We start from the raw sequence: 21,805 nt of genomic DNA on the forward strand, positions 1-21,805 counted from the left end.
TAACTACTCGATTTCTTCATAAAATTAGATTTCGTTAAAATTAAGTTTTTTCATGTAAAAATTTGTCAGTTTCTGAGTCAAATCAGTTTTTTTTAGGTCAAACTACTTAGTAAGGACAGACGGACAGTTCCAACCAGAAATGAAGATAAGTAGTATTCTAACATAATGTGGGAAAACACCTAAAATTTGGCCAAAATTAAGTTTTCTAAGGTCAAAAAAATGTCAAAAGTGTGATTTTTTATGTCAAAATCTTCCATTTTTTAGGTAAAAAATCGCCCTCGTCATAGCGCAACGGAAAACGGACGTGCAAACAGGTTTTCAGAGCCCCTACTCGGAAAAATGACCTTATTTATAGTCAATTCACCAGCGATCAGAGTTTGAGTCGAGTCGAAAATTTGTGTCGAGCTTGAGAAGGGGGCGATTATTTGAAAAAGCTTGTGAGCCACTGCATTAGAAGAGTTTCTCTACAGGTTAAGAAACTCTGCTATAATGCTATATCCATATCACTAAAACAACAAATGGGGGTCATTTCTTGGTGGGATTCTGTGAAATGTTACGACAGCTTAAGAAATAACAGCTAATGGAAACTTAATCTCACCGCCACGATCATATCCGAGAATGACAAGCTCACGAAGTATATTTTCGTAATTTTTTCCTCCGAGCTGTAAACAGCCCGCTTCTTTCGATAATTATTAGAGGTGACAACGATAACGGCAACGTTACCGAATATGGCGATGATGCCTGTGGTGAAGAAAGGTCAACATTAGGTAGATTCGATTACAGTAGTAAATAAGGTGGGGTTTTAAACGTATGCTTCAATTTCAAAGCATCGGCAAATATGTAGACAAAAGTCATTGAAAAATCGCGGCCGACTCAAGTCATTCAAACAGCAAGAAAGATAGAATAAAAATCGCCATTGTGTTCGTTTGGTCGTAGTCGTAGTATAGTTGAAGTTGCAATGAGGTACATCTTTATACGTCTTGTCGATTGCGCACCAGTGACAAGCCAGTGATGTTACTCGCCATACTCATTCGCTAAGGCTTGTGCATGGCATGTCAATGTTTGGGTATGCATATACCTACAGAGTTATTAACTTCTTTACATATATGTTATAATCAGGGACTGCGTAGTTCGCCCAGTTTGAACTTGGGGCAAGGAAAAAAAGGAAGGATGCGAAAAATGGTAAGGCCTTTTGTGACGAAACATAACATGCTTGTCACGTGACTAAAAACCGAAAACAGAGAATCAAAGCACACAAAGAAAGCAAAGACCTACAGTCACTATAATGTGACGTAGTAAGCAATTATAGTGGGGTATTGCGGCAGACTGTGACCGCGGGCCACATTATCGCGGAAAAAGGAAATCTGTCTGCGGGCTGGGTCTTGCCTGTGGGCCGTCCCTGGTTTTACTGTAGAGTTTACTTGGAGATTATTATTACTTCAGCAATGAGCACGACCAATATTAGATATGGCGGTGATTAGTTTCTCCTAGATCTCAATATTGACAATACTAAAATTAAAGTACCTATGAGAATCGACGCACTGAATAGGATTTTGTAGTCTTCCAGCTCATCGTATTCGCCCGCGTATTTCTGGCAGCCTGGTCGACATAGGTTTATGGACATTTCACATTGATTTAGTTCACAATGCAATATCTGAAAATAAATTGAATCAAACGAAAGATGCTCACATGTAAATTGTGACAGAGGCGATTACAAAATTACCGTGTAACTGAGCCGTATCGTCGATGCGAACATCGGAGATCAAACGCATTTGGGCCAATATAAATTATATAAAATTCATCTGCTCGGTATAGTGAAGGAATAAGACACGATTCTCATGAATTATATGTGAGAAACATGTACGCGAGCTCGAAAATTTAAAGAAGTTTAGCGCGTTACAGACCGCATGTGAAGACGGTAGTATACATTAAAGCTACTCGAGTAGTGGTAGAAGTAATGACGTAGAATTCCAATGAAGTACGAGAAGTAGCGCTCGTCGAAACAGTTGAAGACTGCTTTAGGTAGAAGTCGAAATTGACTGGACGAACGTTATGATATTTTTTCAGTTTTTCAGTTTTTTAGTTTTTAATCCTATTCGATTGCAACCTTTCCAGTAAAGTCAAATACTTGTTACGAAAAATGGAAATAAATTCGCGCTCGCGGACTGTCAAAACCAGGGAACAAGCATATGCGGACGGTTCAGAGAACCGAGTTCGTGATGCTACCTCCTCGGAAGCAGGCCAACAAATCCTCAACAATGTCAGAATTCGACGGCATCATGTGATGCAAATGATAGTGTTGATATAAAAGAGCATATCATGGCATGATGCACCTTGCCCCCCATATTAAAAGGATCGTACTTAGGACGATGAGCGATACGACGAAGTCGCATTCGATAATGAAGTAACGTTATTGCGATTAGAAAGTTATTGAGAATATATTATATTGTCAAAATACTTTATATTTTATTTTATCTCCAGAAAACAGTTTTAACTTCAACATACAGTGCTGCGATCAAACAACTCAAATTGATGGAAGTAACTATGCTTTATAATTGGGTCGAAATTTTCAAGCAGATATGCTAAAACAGTAACAGGGCCTAACGAACAAACGTGGCGAAGGCACGAATTTTACAGATTAGTACAGGCCACGTACAATTGTACATGCAACTATAAATGGAACTATCTATCTATTGTTCCAAACGTTTTGCCGAGAAAGCCCAAATTAGTGTGATGAAACTGTCATATGCGCGACTATATGCGACTTGAAATCGGATTCTAAATACCGTGAACCATGAACCACATAATCCACCACATAAATTATATGGACCGCTATACTTTCTCGAAAACATATTGATCACTTCACATATATTTCGCGCGAAGCCCGACGAAAATTCTAATGTTCAGTAGAAGTTACTGAAACTTCGCACTCGCACGAATAAAATGTCCTGTCACTTGCGAGAATGATAAGAGGTTTCGAACAAAATTGGGAGGTGATGGCGAGCGCAGGTTGGGATTCATCATCCTACCAACAACATCCTAGACCAGTGCCATGATTCTCAATGTTCCCTTACCGCGCAACACCTCGAGGTTTTATGATTTTATTGCGTACCAACAAATTACCGACAAGCATTCGATAAAGACATTTTTACATTAGACAAAATTACGTTAACGATTTGTGTAAATTGTGAGCTTGTTTCCAAAGATATGCATTTAATGCGTACCCACAGATATGACTTGAGAACCACTGCCCTAAACTATAGCATCTATTTCAAACTAGCGTCATCATAAGCAACCATGTTCGTCCTAGTAATGCAGATTATGACGTGGTTATTGTACAACATCAAATTGTGGACATCGCATTGAATGTTAAGGGCTACGAAAACGCGGGATAACCATTGGTCGTGATCTAGCAGAAATACTAGTGAATTAAATGTGCGGGTGTAGTCTATCGGAATATTGTTTCAAAATTCTTTATCAGCGTCTTCATCGCTTTCATGGACTCTGAGTGTTCCCCTTCATCAGAATCCTAATCCCCCGCTGAGGTGTTAGTGTACACATTAGGAAACGCTGCTATAGAATGTATCATGCGTTTCATTGCGATGTGGTGCACTAAATGATTTGATAAGTTCGAAAGATCTACACTGTAGTAGGGTTGTGGTAATGGTACGCGAAGGGGTGGTGAGGTAGCGTAGTGGCATAATCCACAGCTGCAACACCAATGAGTTGCGGGTTCAACTCCAGACTCCGTCTAAGCATTGGAGGTTTATATATAGGCTCCTATACTCGCCATTAGATCCGCGAGAGCAGTGTCTTATAAAAAAGTATAGAACTGAACCGTGCTGCAAGATGGCTTTTACGGAATAAAAATGAAGAAAATCGGACTAGTGTAAATGGCTATAGTAGTCGACAAACAACATGAATACCACAAACAACAATGGTACGCGAAGAGTGGTTTTTACCACCATTTAGTCCACAATTCGATTGCTGTAGCTAAAATCAGTCTAAAATCACAATTTGTGGCAATATCATGCCGGTTACAGCAGATTAACAACAAAAGACTAACCGACTAATTCCTCCGCATAGCAAGCCGGAGGATTTTTAACCATGTCGAAATGATGATATAATCCCGAATACATAACTATGAATCTGAATCCGCGAAAGTAGCCAAGGTGGCCAAAGTAGTCAAGAAAGCGAATCAAGTAGAAGTAGAAGTAGTCACGATAAAATCAACTCCATATCGAGTAGAAGTGGTGATTTTAAATGCAACCAAAACAAATTCAAGTAGAAGTAGAATTGACTGGCTTTAGGTCTACTCAAGTAAGTAAGTAATTAAGTTAGTATAGTTGCGAAAACTGTCATAATAAGTTCGCATGGACTGCCAAAAGTTGCAAATTGAGCTATGAAGAAGGTGCAGAGAGCTGATCCGTATGGTCGCATCGCAGGCGGTTCAAATTGTCGCCAGCATATGCATTCGTCCCAGAAATGGGGTGAAAATATTGGTTTTTGCTGTGGAAAAGCGATTGTCATATTCTGTCTACCCAAGCGCCCAGTTGAAGAAAATGTGACGACATGACACCCTCCCCCTTATTAAATGACCCGTGGTTTGGACGGAGAACAATACGGAGAAGTTGTAATAATAGATGCTACCACACTTGGTTTGAAACTTAAACATGTTTGTTCTCCAGAATAAAGAACTCCAATTAATGAGAAGAACTCAAGGTAATGACAATGAGAATTGAATGAGAAACATAAATACTATTTGTCAGAAGCAGAAAATATATTTGATCTGTTTGGCCAACGGCTCTTTCTGCTAAAACAGGACCTAACTTTGAAAGTCAAGAATCACTTTTGCAGATTAGGACATGCTATGTGCTCCTAGATTACGATATGATATTTAGATCCTATATTGCTACTAGAGCAGTGGTTCTCAACCTTTTTATCTTCGCGGACCCCTCTTAGACCATCACGAACCTCCTCAACATTTAGTTCAAATTTAGCTCATATTGGTGCAAATGTCATATTTGTTGTGCCAATATCAACTGTATAGGCCAGTGATAACAGCAAAAAATGGCTTTTCTTCAAAATAACATCATACTACTTGTGTAGAAATTGGGGAGACGTTTGTTATTTCCAAGCGAATTCTGAAACTGCACTTCGTGAAAAACGTTGCATTGTCTGGAAAATCCGCGTATTTGATTTGGTGTATGAGTGCTGAAAATCCACTTCTACAAAGATAAGTGGTTGGGAATGTAATAGTAACGCTTAACGATTTCGATGACACCGAATAAGGCACCAAAATCGAGAAAGAGAGTTTTTAGGAACATTTATCGTCCGGCCACGTCATTTATGTCTATCAGCTTCTCTTGACGATCTTATGGAATAGTGGTTATGTAAATCACAGGACAAAATGGATTTTTGCATACATTTCGAAGTCACCATGATTGACCTCACTACTACAACTTTTATTTTTTCCGCAATCGCCAACAAAGCATCTCTAAACAGCAACACGTTTGTGTAAGCAGGCCATTGGCGATTTAGCAATATAAAATGAGTTTGCACAGTTGGATATAAATCTCAGATCGACCAATCTGTTGATGTGAGTTCTGGAGTTCCACCAGTAATAAAGCGCAACTGACTCGTGATTTCCCTAATTAAAAAAATCATACAAAATGTTATAAACCGTCTTGTATATTTAGAGGTTTCACGGACCCCCTGAAAATGCTTCGCGGACTCCAGGTTGAGCACCACTGTACTAGAGCACTTAGAAAAAGTAGAAGTACTTCGTTACTGACCATCATTGGAAAGTCTATAGACCATAAATTTTTCCGTCTCTGTTTCTGTGTTTCTATCTTTGATTGGAGGAACTTGATACTGTTGCAGCTTGACAAAGCGTAAATAGCGAAAAGCAAGCAAGTCTTTGCCAAGTAAAAATAGCGGCGAATTATTCTTGAGAAAGTGTTACAAGTAGGTAGAAACATTTAAGGGGTGGACGGGAAACTTCTCCAGTCGGCGAGCCAGATTTGGCAAAATGAAGTAGGCCTACTTGGCGGGCCGGATTATTAAATCCATACATTAATCGCGTATTTTTTCACCGCTCAAAATCCCGTCGCGGGCCGTATGTTTCACGCCCCTGCTTCAGAGGGTAGGGTGAATGTAGTACCTCGATACCGACAACCTTTATTGACGCCCGAAACAAATATAGTCAATAAGCAATAAACAATTGAACATAAATCATTTGAACAAAATCTGTGTACCTGCCATTCACGGTACTGTTTCTGAAATCCATTGCACATCTCTGACGTTGCTGCACTAAAATAAAGTTGAATGTGCTCGCTCAGTTTATAAGACCGTACAATTATTCTTCATTATTTAGCTTTTCTAATCTCTTATTTACTCCAAAAGGATTACCAGGGAACATGAGTAGATTTTGGCTACATGATAAGCTACTAGAAGGGAATAGAATCCTTTTTAGCATTTTTTCAGCAGCAGAAAATTTATGGTATGTTATCAGTTGATTCGGTATCGTATAGGGTATAGCCTCGCGTATCGTAATAAAAGTCTTGTAGAATAAGAGCTATAATCATAGAATATTGTAGTGTTTATGATGATGTCTCACTTGTCGATCTTCTCAGGTCCGTGGTCCTGGTCTTCATATGGAATATAAATTAACATATAATATTCAAGACAAAACTGCAATGAGACACTGAAACATGCGAGGTGTAACGAAACATTGTCCGAAATAAAAGGAGAAAGTAGTAAATGTTGACCATTTGGCGCATGTCAATTCATACCTATACCTTTACGCATGATCGAAGAAGAAGGTAGGCTACGAAATTCAGGAACTCGTGATATAGTCCAACAATAGGATTACCATATTTGGGAATCGGGAAAGGGGGACACTTTTATCAAATCAAAAAAATTAATTATTAATAAAATTGAAAATAGCTGATTTTAAAATATTTACTGGAAATCTTGTTGTGTCATCACTAGGGCGATTTTTTTACCTAAAAATTTTGACTTGATATATGCGAATTAGGTGTTTTCCCCACATAATGTTATATTTGACTCAAAATCTGAGTAATTTTAAAACGAAAAGAATTGATTTTGACGGAAGCTGGCCCTATGAAGAACTCCAGTAGTTATTATATCACGTATAATGGCAGAAATAATTCAAATTTGTTGTAGTACAACGAAAGATGCTTTCGTACATTCTCCGGTAGAAAGAGTTACAAAAAAAATCGCCCTAGTTATCACGTAGACTCGACTCCAAATTACCTACTCAAACGTCTGCATTATATATTTCGCGCCATTTATGTCGATTTTCAGTTGACCCTGTCCACTAGCCTATCTGTCAAAACTGAAAAGGAGGCTGAATTGCAAAAGAAATGAGGACATTTAGGCGTCCTCTGAGATCTGTTTCGATTTTCCTAAAAAGAAAGATAATCCTCCTAGATGAGGACATATGGTAACCTCGCTGATAATAGACTGCGTATACCGAATAACTTTTATCAAAATTAAAGAAACCTTAATACTCATCACTTTCGGGAGGGGGGTCCGAAGTTGGATTAGCAATGAAAGAACCTATACTTAAATGATTTAGACATACATATAACCAAATCCTTACCGCAGGAATCTGTCGTTGTGTTGTGTGCAACATAGCTTGAAATTAGGCAATCACATCCGTCCTCATGACCGCATCTTGTTTGAAAATGGAATATATTTTATTTCAGCAGTAACTTAGCTACTACAAGCGCTAAATATATTTAATGAAACACTTGACGAATGAAAAAATTATTACAATTTCATAATTATAATTCACACGGACATAATTTGGCACATTACGTTTGATAATCTAAATCCGGGATGTCAAACATCCGTCCCGCGGGCCGCATCCGGCCCGCCAGACGATTTCATTTGGTTCGCGTAGTAATTCTGAGTAGATAGGAATATACTTGTATTATGACGCACATTTCTAACAAATTTTTAGGTTTTTAGCTAGGAATTAGGGATGATGTGAACGTGATGTTAACGTTCACTTTCTGTACGTGAACCTCAGAAATTTAGAGGTTCACGTTCACAAACGAACCTTGGAAGGTTCTGCAGTGTGAACTTCTTCATATATTACAATTTTCACATCATAATAACAGCTTAGGTTGAAATTTATTGCATTTAATCTGCGGGCTATTCTGTGCATGGCACTGGCAGCATAAAAATTCAACTCTAAGCCAGCATGCCCCTTGAAAATCTCAAATATTTTACTTGCTCAGTTACAATAGTTTGCTCGAAATATTCAGCTTTCCATTGGTGAATATTAAGTGACTCTTATGCTGTGAGCGTGACTGGCAATTACTCTCCATCAAGAAGGAAATACGGTACGTGTAAGAATTCAGCGAATGATGCTTTTTCAACCAATCAACGAAATTCATATAAGGAACACATCATTATCTAATGTAAAAAATCTAGCAGACTATACTGTTAAGGCGTAAGCTTATATTACAAAGCGACGGAAGATATTGATGTTATGGGATTATTATAGCATTTGATTGCTATACAGTTAATATATTTGGTGACGTTTAAAAATGTACTTCAGCATTGTGACATAATGTGGCCTGAGTCTTCGCTAGCTATCTTGTACAACTGTACATTGATATATCAGCACTTCACTCAAATGACGGGTTAGAACAGGGGCGGGAAACATACGGCCCGCGAAGGGATTTTGTCCGGCTCGCAGAGTGTTTTCCGTCTTACATGATAATGTGGCCCGCGGCCCCAGTCTGCCGAGATTTCCCACTACTTGCTTACTACGTCAAATTTTAGTGACTGTATGTTATGATACACGTGTATGCGCAGCGTGCGAGAGTGGAGCTTACGCGTAAGTTCGTCGAAGCGAGAAGACTTGCAATATCGGCATTTACGATGTACTTAACCCCAATGTCGTTAGTGGTAACAATGGTCATTTACACCAGACTGATATTTCTTATTTTTCATTCTGTAATCGCCGACTTGTACAACGGCACACTTCTAGGGTTTTGTAAGACGTAGGGTTACCATATTTTGGAAATCTAAAAAGAGGACAATTGTTCAAAATTTTCAGACTTGCAAAACCGGTGAATAATCCTGAAAAGATTGTACATTTTTCCCACTTCTTGGTCGGTTGACAAAAAAAAAGGTAAACTTTTTCGCTCAGCGCCCAAATTACAGTTTTTCCTTTCACTATCAGTTGTTTGACTAAAAAAAAGGTCAATTTTCCGGCTCATCTCCCGAAATAGCCGCTGGAGCGTTACTTTAGTGCTAATTTACTGTATCTCAGTCGATTTTGCCATATATTTAACCGAAATTCTCAAAAAAGAGGACAAAATCTCCAAAAAAGAGGACGTATGGTAACCCTAGTAAGACACCGCTTATACCAGGGATCGCCAACTCAAAACAGATCGCGGGCCACTTTTCAAATTTCGTAGAGGGCGCAGACCGCATGAATTCAATATCGAGATTAATCAGGCCACACAGTTGAACAACGACGCTATCTCGTCACCTACTCAACCCTTGGTAATCTTGGTAAATTAGGCGTACAGGGTTATCGCACGCCTTGAAATCCTAATTAAGGATTGCGCCGTGTGTTGATTGATCCGATAGAAGCAGACATGGCGGCGCCTGTATGACAATCCTATTCTCAAATCCACATTGTCTTCGTCATTATCGGCGAGAAATGGCTCTGAAGTGACATTGCTGTCGTTAAAATACATTCAATAAATTCGATTTATTCCTTTTATAAGTGGATAAATGGACAAATAATGAATCGATTCAGCAATCCGGCCCGCCAAGTACCTAATTTTCCTATATCCGGCCCTCCAACTGGAGAAGTTGCCCGCCCCTGGGTTGGAATCAGCAATATGACGTCACGTAACGTCATAGATTCACGTTCGCGTTCACACAGAACCTTTCAAAATGGTTCGCGTTCCCAGCACGAAGCTCAACTTTTCATGGGTTCGCACCATCCCTACTAGGAATACTTTCATTAAATAATCTTTTGGGACAGCAAATGTTTAGTTATAGGTCGCATTATAACAATCTGGTAATGTGGTTTCACTCTAGTCCAGTGGTTCCCAACGTGGGCGATATCGCCCCCCAGGGGGTGATTTGGCGGCCTAGGGGGGGCGAAAATGACGAAGGGGGCGATAGGGGTGCGAAAATGGACAAAGGGGGCGACAGGGGGCGAAAATAGCGAAGGGGGCGATAGGGTGGCGATGACGCGTTAAAACGGCTATATTGGAGTCAAGTCGTCGGAATGACCTTTTTTTTTAGTCAATCCACCGAAATTTAGTTGCAAAAGTGTAAAATTCGACAACGAGCCGAAAAGTTAACCTTTTTTTTTAGTCAACCCGACTATGGTTACAGATTGTATACCGATTTTTTGGTTCGCGAAATCTGGGGGGCGATTTTCAGCGTTGAGCTTGAAAAGGGGGCGATGAGGCGAAAAAGGTTGGGAACCACTGCTCTAGTCCCTACTAGGAGCCAAAGTCTTTGACATCAAATTCCGAAAAGTACTTCTTCTCAGAAGCGAAAACGCAATTAGGAAACTGTTATATGCAAGCTACACGGAGAATAAAATAGTCACACAATTATAATTCGAACAAATGTTGTCGCACCGCTGTATCAGTTTTGACTCGAAGGGTCCCCGGCCTCCACATAAACCCGAATCGCGAATTAATACTGATGAGCCAAATTCCAACTCGATTGCTTGCGAATAAAGGTGTTACTAGAATAGAACCCCTATGATCCGTTATAGAATGTAATCTACTATTACGTACACAGGCTTAGTAACAATGTATGCATATGAGAACACGGGCACGGATTTTGAGGTAACAATTTTAAGTTTGACAGCAATCTGACTGATGGTCCGGCCCGCGAGCGATCTGAAGGTTCAAATACGGCCGGTGACGCAAGTTGAGTGTGACACCCCTGGTCTAAATATTATGCCATCAGAATTACCATCAAATTTATTGCATGCACAAGCTAATAAAATGTGAAGGAGTGACGTAGAAAACGTTTGGAAGCCAGTGGAACAGAGTAGCAATGCAAAATAGTAATTTTCCGCAAGAACAATAAAACTTTGTATACTTGCAATTCTTTTGTAAAATTACGTCCCGTTGGTGCGGCAGTGTATTGTTTACAACATCACACACATGATATTGAAACGGACAGAAGAGCTCATCAGTCAAGTCTGGGCAATCAAACCTGCAATCGCATGTCGCGTTTGCAGGGATCACAACACTGGAATTCAGACAGTGGAAACATCCATCTCCGGTTTGACAAGAGCGTTCCTCAAGCGAGTGACCTGATACCAACCCTGCGTATAAAAGTGATTGCTTATGTTTTGATCTCTGATTTCTTCCTCCCATGACGACATAACCACGCCATTCGGTACTGGATATTGGGATGGTTGCGTTTACAAACCTTGCAAGAAATATCGCGATTTCGGTAATGAATTTTGTTACGTTTTAATGCACGGGCGCTAACTGGGTAATTGCATGGATACAGATTTATTGCAATAAATATTTGCTCCTTTACAGATATAAGTAGATATTTATTCCCCGAACAAACAACAATGGTTTGGAGTAGGAAACGGTCAGAAGAGTTAAAGTAAGCAAATTCTGAAACCGAATTAAATTGATACATTACAGGTTGCTGCCATACTAAGTTGACTTTTATAGTTTTTGAAAGTGCAATACCTATTGCCACGACCAACGCTGAATAAGGAATGGCGCCACAGCTACCAGTTTCTATATTAGATTCCCTTACCAAGACACAGAGGCTACATGACCATGAAATTATGACCCTCTTATGGATATAATATAAATCTGATTAAAAACGGCATATTTCTTGAACAAGTTTTAACGCATTGAGTACGTCATTGTGCTTCGAGCTAGGGCTGCATTTAAGACAAAAATCAACTAAAAAAAACATGTTTAAAACAAGGCCCTTGTTGAAACCTTATTTTTATAGTTTTTTAAGCCATGGCGTCACGAATATTCAATTTTGACGTCATAGTGAATTGACATTGACAATTGAAAATATAGGGTAAATATAGCTAGTTTGACGAAATATCTGTACTGTTGATTGTGAACCGACTATTTCGTGGGTCCCAACCATATCATATCGATATACGTCGGCTATATCGGGTGGTAATAGTCCGTAGGCTCATACAACATGTTTTTTTGAAAGTATTTGCCCAATTATGGCATAATTTTACTACTTAAAAAAACATAAGTTTATTTTAAAAGGCCCCTGTTTAAAACACTTTTTAAAATATGTTTAAAACAAAGTGTCTTAAACACTGTTTTAAATGAAATATATTTGGAAATTAGTCTGAAAACAAAATCACTTAGAAGAGCATAGTGTTCAAGTAAGAAACCTATTCACGGACAAAGTGAAGGCTGGCTACCTCGTTACTGCCTTTGCTACTCACTATTATAAACTTTTATACTTACTTCGAATTGACTATAGACATGGCAATATTTCTACTTGTATTTGAGTATCATCATTCATGATAACTTCTACCTGTTTCTGAAATACTTCTCACGCCTTTAAACCAGGGGCGGGCAACTTTTTTAGTTTGCGGGCCGGATATTGGAAAATAAAGTACTTGGCGGGCCGGATTCATGAATCGATACATTATTCGCGTATTTATCAACTTATACAAGAAATAAATCGTATTTGATGTTAACTTTGAGTTGAAAGCATAGAGACCGGAATCAGTATTTAATGAGTTGATCAACGTTTGCTGATCAAGACTGGAAACAGCCGATTTTGCTATTTTTGCTCGACAACTTGTGGAGTTCACTAAAAAAAGATCATCACTTCCATTCGACTTCCCAATGACCCGCTCGAACGCGACCTCGGAGGACATTATGAAAAACCTGAAAAGGGAGGACAAATCCTCTTAAATAAGAACGTATGATAACCCTATTCAACGTAATGTACTTCGATAGCTGTTGAAGTCGATGAGGAATCTGTTATTGATCAACGTTGTCAACAAGATCTCTGAACTTTGGCTGCATGTCGGACGTGGAAACCCTTAGTAAAGACTGCACGTGAACCTCAGTTAGATTGGAAGGCAGCTTTGTCTTGTTAATGTTCATGATCGAAAATGTTTGCTCGCATATGTAGGTAGACCCACGAGTCACATTATCATGCAAGACCTGAAAGTGTCGGCGGGCCGCTCAGAATCCCGTCCCGGGCCCGATCCGGCTCGCGGGCCGTATGTTGCCCGCCCCTGCTTTAAACCACTGTTTTGGGTGATTTTCCGAGAGTTTTCATTTCTCCGACGTTTTTCATTTTTGATAAAATACTTTGGCTACAGCCGAGCCCTAAGGTTTCATGAGATCCGATTGCGCCGCGCTACTTCTCGTAATATGGCATGGGTACGCATCGGTAACACATTTACCAATGTCTCTGATACATTAACGCAGTGGTTTTCAACCTCTTGACCTCGCGGCACCCTCTGAAAGGGGAAATTGGTGCAAGGATTGGAAAGTTGATGACTAAGAAGAGGCCATTAACCTGTCATATCACTGTTCAGCCACGATTCTAGTGGATATGACTACAGAAAGGTCTTTACCTCAATTCACGCCTAAATAGCACGGCCTCATTACCGGGGATGAGTTATTTTACTTAGTCAACAGCTTCCAACTCGGAATTTGAGTGCCCGTAAAGAGGCACTGCACTCTAAATATGATATAGCCTCGAATTAAAGTTGAATGTGTGAAAAAGATCCTTATCATATTTTGTTTATAGAGACCCTTTAATTTTTGTTTTACGTCGACGGTAACCCTCTTTACTCGATTTTCCCTCGGCACCCATGAGCAGCCAAATTGGCACTCCGGTCAAGAGTCACCGCATTAACATGTAATCTTACAGTTTACAACAGTTATATAGTCTCCTTATCTGAAGAAGGAAGAACGCAAAACGCACATACTCACCGAATGTTGTCAGCCGAAATCGTTCATTCAAATCCTGATGTAAGAGCACAAGCAGAGCGAATGTCAGTGCTTTATGAAACATGAGTTCCAACTCTATAGGGCACGTTTCTATTTAAATCACCAGCTTTGAGTATACTTATACGGTTTGAATATTTCCTCTGGTTAACCGTACGTCATTTGTTTGTCATGCAGTCTACCCTCATATCGTTATTTGCTTATTCATGCGAAAAGTATTTAACCGCATATGAAATCCACCCAAACTTCCATTGATATTCTACAACTGCATGCATTCCTGCAACTATATATAGGTCAAGTGTGACCGTCAACGTAGAACATGAATTATGAAAATTCATACTGATATGATGGTAATTTGACACCCCCTGCATTTTCAACATTATTCCTGTTTATCAATACCAGTCGTTTGTAACAGGAAAATGTAGTTTACCGCATGATGCCATCTAGTACGTGCTCGCGATAAGTTATAAGTATGAAGTGACTCAGCTACGCACATCGTGCTGAATAATTTGCTATAAATATATCGGCGGGCTTATTTCGAGCCATCAAATTAAGAATCCATTCGCTGGTGGGTTGGACGCTAAACTCGTAAGTCATATTAATCCATTTCTGCGTGTGATGAATTTAGATTCATGATTTGGCTTCGTTTGGAATATGAGACTCTCTGCAATTTTATCCGAGCACGATGACGCCAGGTTATTCTTCTGTCAGCACGCATGCCTTTCCCGACGCCGGTATACAAACATCGGCATGACGGTGACTCGCAATACCTCTCCGTGAGGTTATGTATTTAGTAAGGTTAGTGTGAACATGAGGTTCACGTTCGCGCTCTGTGTCTGAACTTCAGAATTTAGAGGTTGGCGTTCACAAACGAACCTTGGTAGGTTCTGCACTGTCAACTGTTTTCTCGTATTACAATTTTCACTTCATTATAACATCTTTGGTTGGAATTTATGCATTTCAACTGCGAGCCACTTTATGCATGGCGCTGGCAGCATAAAAAATCAACATTAATCGAGCATGCCCCTTGACTTGACAATCTCAAAGATTTCACTTGCTTTGCTCAGAAGTTTGCTCGATATATCTAGCTTTACGTTTATGAATATTTAGTGACTCTATGCTGTGAGCTTGACACGCAATCACACAACATCAAGAACGAAATACATTAAATGTAGGTAGCCAGAGAATGATGCTTATTTAATCAATCAATGAAATTGATATCGTTGTCTGATGTAAAAAAACTATCAGGCGTACGGGGTCAATCTTGACTACTTATGTTTATTAGGGCTCTTCAAAAATGACTTTTTTTCTCAAATCGCACTGGCTACTTGATAAAATTGTTAGATTACCTGATTTAAGCCTACACACCAAATGTGGTTCAATTCCAACCAGTAGCCGCATTGCTACAGGAGAAGAAAGTTTCTATTTATTACATAAAAATAAATAACAAAAAATTTGAAAATTTTCTGTTCACCCCATAAAAGTGTCACGTTGTCCATAGAAACGATGTTCACCAAATCTGGTTGAATTTCAACCAGTACAAGCGGAGTTATCGCCTTCGAAAAATTTGGATTTGAATAAAATAGTATTTACGGTGGGCTCCACTATAATAAATATTTTAAGAATAGGTCACCGTAAATACTATTTTATTCATAATCCAAATTTTTCGACGGCGATAACTCCGCTTCGACTGATTGGAATTGAACCAAATTTGGTGTGTAGGCTTAAATTAGGTAACCTAACAATTTTATCAAGTAGCCAGTGCGATTTGAGAAAAAAAGTCATTTTTGAAGAGCCCTGTTGTTTATTGTACCAGAAAAAAAATCCGTGCGATTTCGGTGCTGGCTACTGCCGTGTAACCTGTGAATGGGGTAATATCGGCAGCAACTATAGAAACCCGTTTAACACTCTGCTTAATATCAACGTAGCAATACTCAGACGCCGAATACATTGTCCGGTCAGGCCTAGACCTTATATTCCCTTTGAAGTCCTCGTCGTATCTGTTGGCAAAGCGATTCTATGGGATTGTTATATCATTTGATTGCCCCAGTTCATATATTCGGCGACGTTGAAAACGTCAATATTTACTTCAGCACTGCGGCATTAAGTGGTCCTAGTTGTCGCTAGGTATCGTGTACATTAGTATAGGCCAGTGGTTCCCAACGTGGGCGATATCGCCCCCCAGGGGGCGATTTGGCGATCTAGGGGGGCGAAAATAACGTAGGGGGCGATAGGGGGGCGAAAACGGACGAAGGGGGCGATAGGAGGGCGAAAACGTTGGAACGTTCAGTCAAATATGATTCATTATATGCTTGGTTTATTGCGCAGTTCAATTTATATGAGATCGATAATGATAGGAAAGTGGCTCAATACTTGACCCATTCCAGCCTGCGATACCTGAAATGGATTTCAAGTTACGTAAATTTGCCTCATATTACAACTATTTTTCATTTGTTTACGAACTGTCTCAACCTCGTACCGTCAGGTTGTTGGCGTGCGTTTATTCTCGCTGGATATACAGCAGTTGTTACATCATAATCAAATATCAGCTGTTTCTGCGTGAGCCACCATGCACGAACACTTTCTGTCAAAACTGCTAATTAGTATGTCATTGCGAAGTATCCAGTGTTGCAATTGGCGCATATTGGGGCCAAATTTTGGAATATTGGTACATTTTCACGTTAGTTGGCAAAAGAATTTCGAGTCTAGCACGTTGGCACTATTTTTGCTCATTAGATTTTCTTCAACTATCACTGTGAAAATTTGTTCTCAGCATTTTAGATAAGTAGCAAGTGGTCCTTACCCGCGCACCCAATGAAATATTGAGGTTGTTTTACATAATTTAGACCTGCAGTAGGCATACTAGGATATTACGTCCGATGTCCTATATTACATCGATATTATAGGTCCTGAGTCACTTTATCTGCTACTCACTGCAAAAGCCGATTAGTTATGCAAGTCATTTAGGCTACCAGGCATCCTCTAGCTGGGATTTATGAGCCCGCCCCGAGTCAAGATATTGAAGACGTCTATATCATTCGTGATGTAACTATACAAGCTGATATATTGAAAAACTTGCTGGTTCGTTTTCGTGCCGATTTGGTTGCAGAATTGTTGACGTCAGTAAATGTAGCTTGACGACCTTATGCACACGGAAATTAATTCCACGAAAGTGTAGCCTACTTTCTTGCAGCGTGATTTTGCATCGTAATTTAAGCGTAATTGAACCATTGAAACTGATCAACACGTAAAGACATCTCAAACGATTAAGATAATTTGGTTATATTTCAGTCAGTTTGGCATTATGGTATGACATATTTGACTCCCAGAGCCTTCCCGCAATTGGCAACGCTATTTATGACATATGAAGCAAGCGAAACAGTTGATTCTCAATCACCGATGTAGTTTTAATTGGTTTACTTTTTAGACGTAACACAATAGCATTGCTTCTTGCAGAAGCCATAAGCCATTTTTATCGCCTACTAGTAACTCCAATGATTGCCAAGACATTGATAACCCTGTGCGGTTAGATTTGTGGAGGACAGTATGTTGTTATGATACCGAATAGTACAGTAATGGCCATCTAACTTATCGTCGTACGTTAAAGTTTTAGGCAAAACGCTGTCGCCGTCTGTGCGCACTCGCCAACTCACAGCACGAACCCTTGGACAGCAGTGCGTTACGACTAAAAAAAGGACATCACTTTGATTGGACTGCGGAATTACGCGAAACAATAACTTCATATTGTTAATTTATTCGCTAAAAGCTTTTCGACTAACTCTCATCAGTAGCGAACGTTAGTGATGGGGTGAATCAAATTCGAAATGTAAGAACTATTTTGTCTGTATGACATAATAATAACAAAAACAAACAACTAGTAGACGGGCTAGATACGGTAGTAACGGTACAAAACAAACGTTAACGAGTACATATTCGGTTACAAATAACCGAAAACACAACACATAACATTAATGAAATATTCCAAGAGTGTAGAGGCGTTCCTTCTGGCGACAGAGAATCGGCTTTCGTAGCTTTATGATCGTAGATTCCAGGACCTTTAAATGAAAAAGAGAACGGCCACGAGCGAGTATAGAAAATTGACTGTCATTGTAATGATCAGCACATTCTGGATGGGATAAGAGATGCTGTCCAATAGCCGAATTACAAGCAGTAACTTGATCATAATCACGCAGTGTGTCAACAGACTGCGATGAAGGAGTTGGAGAAACATTATTTATTCTAATTTGCCGTGGGACATGCTGGCGAATTCTTTGCTGCAAGCGCTGAGACGTGCGACCTACATACCGACTCTCACATCGGCACGTGTATTCATATATTATGTTGCTTTGATTTGTCGCAGGTAGCACATCCTTTTGCGTTGCAGGCATCAGAGATTTCGTCATGAAGATTATCTGAGGTTCTACTTGTGAAAAACAATGGCTCACTGACGATTTAATTTGTTTTTCAAACCTGTTGGACACTTTCCCAATCCAAGGAAGATGCAAATAAACAGGACATTTTCTAGGTCCAAACGGTTTAACTTTTCTGAAATCTTTGAGTTTACGATCTATGGTCATTTTAATGATATGATCGGGATAACCATTTGACTGAAAGATTGACCGAATGTTCTCCAATTCAGAATCAAGTTTGACTTTACTACAAATCATCAGAGCCCTGTGTACCAGAGTTCTTATCAAATTTACTTTACGTTTTACTGGACAGAAAGAATCCCACGAAATGTATTGCCCACTGAATGTAGGCTTACGGTAAACTGATGTAACAAAGTTAGCACCCGTCTTTTCAACTACAACATCAAGGAATGCTAATGAATTATTAACCTCTTTTTCCATGGTGAATTTCAGTGATGGGTGAAGACCATTCAATTTGCTCAGAAACAAATCACACTGGGATTCATTTTCAAATATGGCGAAGGTGTCATCAACATATCTTTGATACATTAATGGTCGATCAATATCTTCGAATAACCGTTTTTCGTAATACCCCACAAAAATGTTAGCCAGAATGGGACCAAGCGGCGATCCCATTGCAACACCATCGATCTGTGTATATATGGTGTTATTGAAACTAAATTCGACATCACAAGTGATCAATCGCAATAATTTAACAAAAGAAGACCTTGAGAATGGAGGAGATGGAAGGACACCACCATAGAGTTCATTGGCACAAATCTCTATAGTCTCTTGAACTGGCACGTTCGTGAATAAACTAGATATATCAAACGAACACATAGAGATTTCGGACTCATCGAGATCAACATTACGAATGGTATCAGCAAATGTGAACGAGTCACGAATGCAGTTACCACCATAGAACAAACTCACCGGCTCAAGATATCTTGCAATCCACTTCGCGACTTTGTGATACGCTGATCCAACCATCGATAGTATCGGACGTAAGGGTACATTCGATTTATGGGTCTTCGGAAGACCATACATACGTGGTCGAATAGAGCCAGTGGGTCTGATGTCGTCGTATTCAGCAGAAGAGATTTTTCCCGCCTTCTTTAGGGTCAATAGTAGACGCTGAATTTTGTGGTGTTGACTAAAAATGGTCACCACTTCGCCTTTTTTGTGCGCAGCTTAGATTTTCTGTGTGCAGAGACCGTGTTAGCACTGTGCAATTGCGCACGCTCGCAGCTTAGAGGGAAGAGTGGTCACGAGATGTTAATAAAACTCGGATTTGCGCCACCTTGTTATAGGGGGGCGATGAAAATGTTTCGAGCGTGATAAGGGGGCGATGAGTCGAAAAAGGTTGGGAACCACTGGTATAGGCTATCACTTCACTGAAACGTGTGGTTGGAATTAGCAATATGACGTCACGGGACGTCATGAGGTTCACATTCGCGTTCACACAGAACCTTTCAAAAAGGTTCGCGTTCACACGACCCTAATCCTTTCAGAGGTTCACATCATCCCTAGTACTAGAGCAGTGGTTCCCAAACGGTGTGGAATTCCTCACTGGTGGGGAATTCAATGGTTTCTGGTGGGGAATAGAGGCATTTGTTCAAAATTATCCACAGGACAGTAATCATATTTACGGAGACACATGCGCAATTACCGTTACCAGTTAGTTGCTCTGGAATGTATGTATCGAACATTATATTGCGTGTTGTTCACAAAACCTCATTTTGAACTCTGGATGGCCAATGATGGCGTCACAAACGCATCTAGCACCACTAGTTTGACGTGAAATAACGCTTTCGCGAAATTTTGAGCGTTAGTGGTATCCGTTCATAACACGTTGTACGTTGCAGTTAGAGGCGATTGTCTGGCGTACTGGTGTGGCTGTGTGTCTTGTGTAGTCAAACCAGCAAATAGCTGCTCTGTGATGACAAAAGCGTTGGGTAGTGGGGAACATGACCGTAACTGCCGCATGCCAGACCCCCCAAATGGGGGGGAGGGGGGCTAGCTCGAAGGGGCACAAAATGATTTCGTGAATTAACATAAATTATGGAGTATTGTTTTGGAAATTTATGTACCTTTTTCAAATTGCGATTTAATATTGCCAAATATCTTGATTATTGGGTACTGATCCCCCACGAAAATACGTAGAATTTAAAAAAAATGGAGACTTCGGCGTCGGCCATTACTGCGTCACGACGCATCAAGTTATAGGCCATGTAACATGCGACTCGGAGAAGTGTGCCAGAACGAGCAGCAGCGAGTAGACTTCGGCCGAGAAGGAATGCATTTGTGGTGACCGAAAACTTCGATATATATACAACATACATATATGTTTAATTGTTCATAGGCGGCTAAATGACTGGCGCCGAATGTTCCTGTCCTGTCGATCTGAACCCCACAGGACAAATGCCATCCCCATCCCGCAGGGAAAAATTATTTGCCAGTAAAGCAATCAAATTTGAAATCGTGTGTGCCTTCTACTTTTGGCGATTTCCATATCTTTTGACAGAGCAGATATAGCAGGTCACGAAATAGCATCATGTAACGAAGTCAATATATCAACGGGTCTGCCCGAAGATGTTCAATTCATATTTAGGGGTCGTACCTTTTCCTAGACACCTCACTCAGCTCTACCGGTAAATCTGATTACGGTAGCAGAGAGAGTGGATAAAAAATTGATACCAAATTATAGGCCAAACCCGATCATATTGACCGAATAAGGTATAAGTAAAAGTAGTGACGCAAAAATCCACTCAAGTACGAGAAGTAGTCATTTTAAAAGCAACCTCAAACTACTTCAAGTAGAAGTATAATTGACTGTCTTTAAATCTACTCAAGTAAGTAAGCAGTTTCGAAAAAAGTCTTAATTCGTTCGCATGGACTGTCAAAAGCTTGAAAATGAGTTATGCGGAAGGTGCAGAGAGCTTGATTCGTATTGATGCATCCCAGGAGGTATCATGGCATGCAAATTATAGTATTGATATGACAGTGAAATCCTAACCCTTTGTTTACTCGAAGACCCCGTTTTAGAAAATATCAGGACATGGCGCCGTACCGCGTATTCTAAGGCTCCAAGTTGAGGCGAAGAGAAATACGGATAAGTTTTATAGGATAAGGTTTCAACAATTTTCGTGATTAGTATACGTTATTAACAAATATGGTGGATCGTGAAATTGCCATTTAGTGTAGCTTTATTTTCGGAAAATAAACGCATTACTCAATTTGCTTTTATACTTCAACATGTATGTTCAGCAGACAAAAGAACTGAAAGTATTTAGAACTCAAGTATATGATACTCGGAATTGAAAGTGAAATGCAGATACCACTTCTAAAAAGCGGAAATATATTTGATGTCTTTTGTCCATAAAGCTTCAAAAGTGGTCT

General features: G+C 39.8%; 1 protein-coding gene across 3 annotated transcripts in view; it reads right to left on the reverse strand.

Moving 5' to 3' along the window:
- LOC145455894 (G-protein coupled receptor GRL101-like) overlaps window positions 1-21,805 on the reverse strand; it is a 70,946-nt gene that overhangs the window by 13,136 nt on the left and 36,005 nt on the right. Inside the window, exons 1-7 of one of the 3 annotated variants that reach the window (XM_080333921.1) lie at window positions 13,983-15,167; window positions 11,122-11,350; window positions 7,628-7,701; window positions 6,620-6,650; window positions 6,258-6,312; window positions 1,525-1,654; window positions 599-741 (exon numbers count right to left, since the gene is read on the reverse strand). The exons of the other annotated variants lie outside the window; for them this stretch is intronic. Coding sequence (XP_080190047.1) covers window positions 599-741; window positions 1,525-1,654; window positions 6,258-6,312; window positions 6,620-6,650; window positions 7,628-7,701; window positions 11,122-11,350; window positions 13,983-14,064 — 744 coding nt within the window. The 5' untranslated portion in view covers window positions 14,065-15,167. Of the gene's footprint in view, window positions 1-598; window positions 742-1,524; window positions 1,655-6,257; window positions 6,313-6,619; window positions 6,651-7,627; window positions 7,702-11,121; window positions 11,351-13,982; window positions 15,168-21,805 lie in introns of those variants that run through there. 3 annotated transcript variants of the gene reach the window in all.

Source organism: Botryllus schlosseri, chromosome 14 (assembly GCF_051294905.1).
Source record: "Botryllus schlosseri isolate E-star chromosome 14, Bs_hap1, whole genome shotgun sequence".
NCBI lineage: Eukaryota > Metazoa > Chordata > Ascidiacea > Stolidobranchia > Styelidae > Botryllus > Botryllus schlosseri.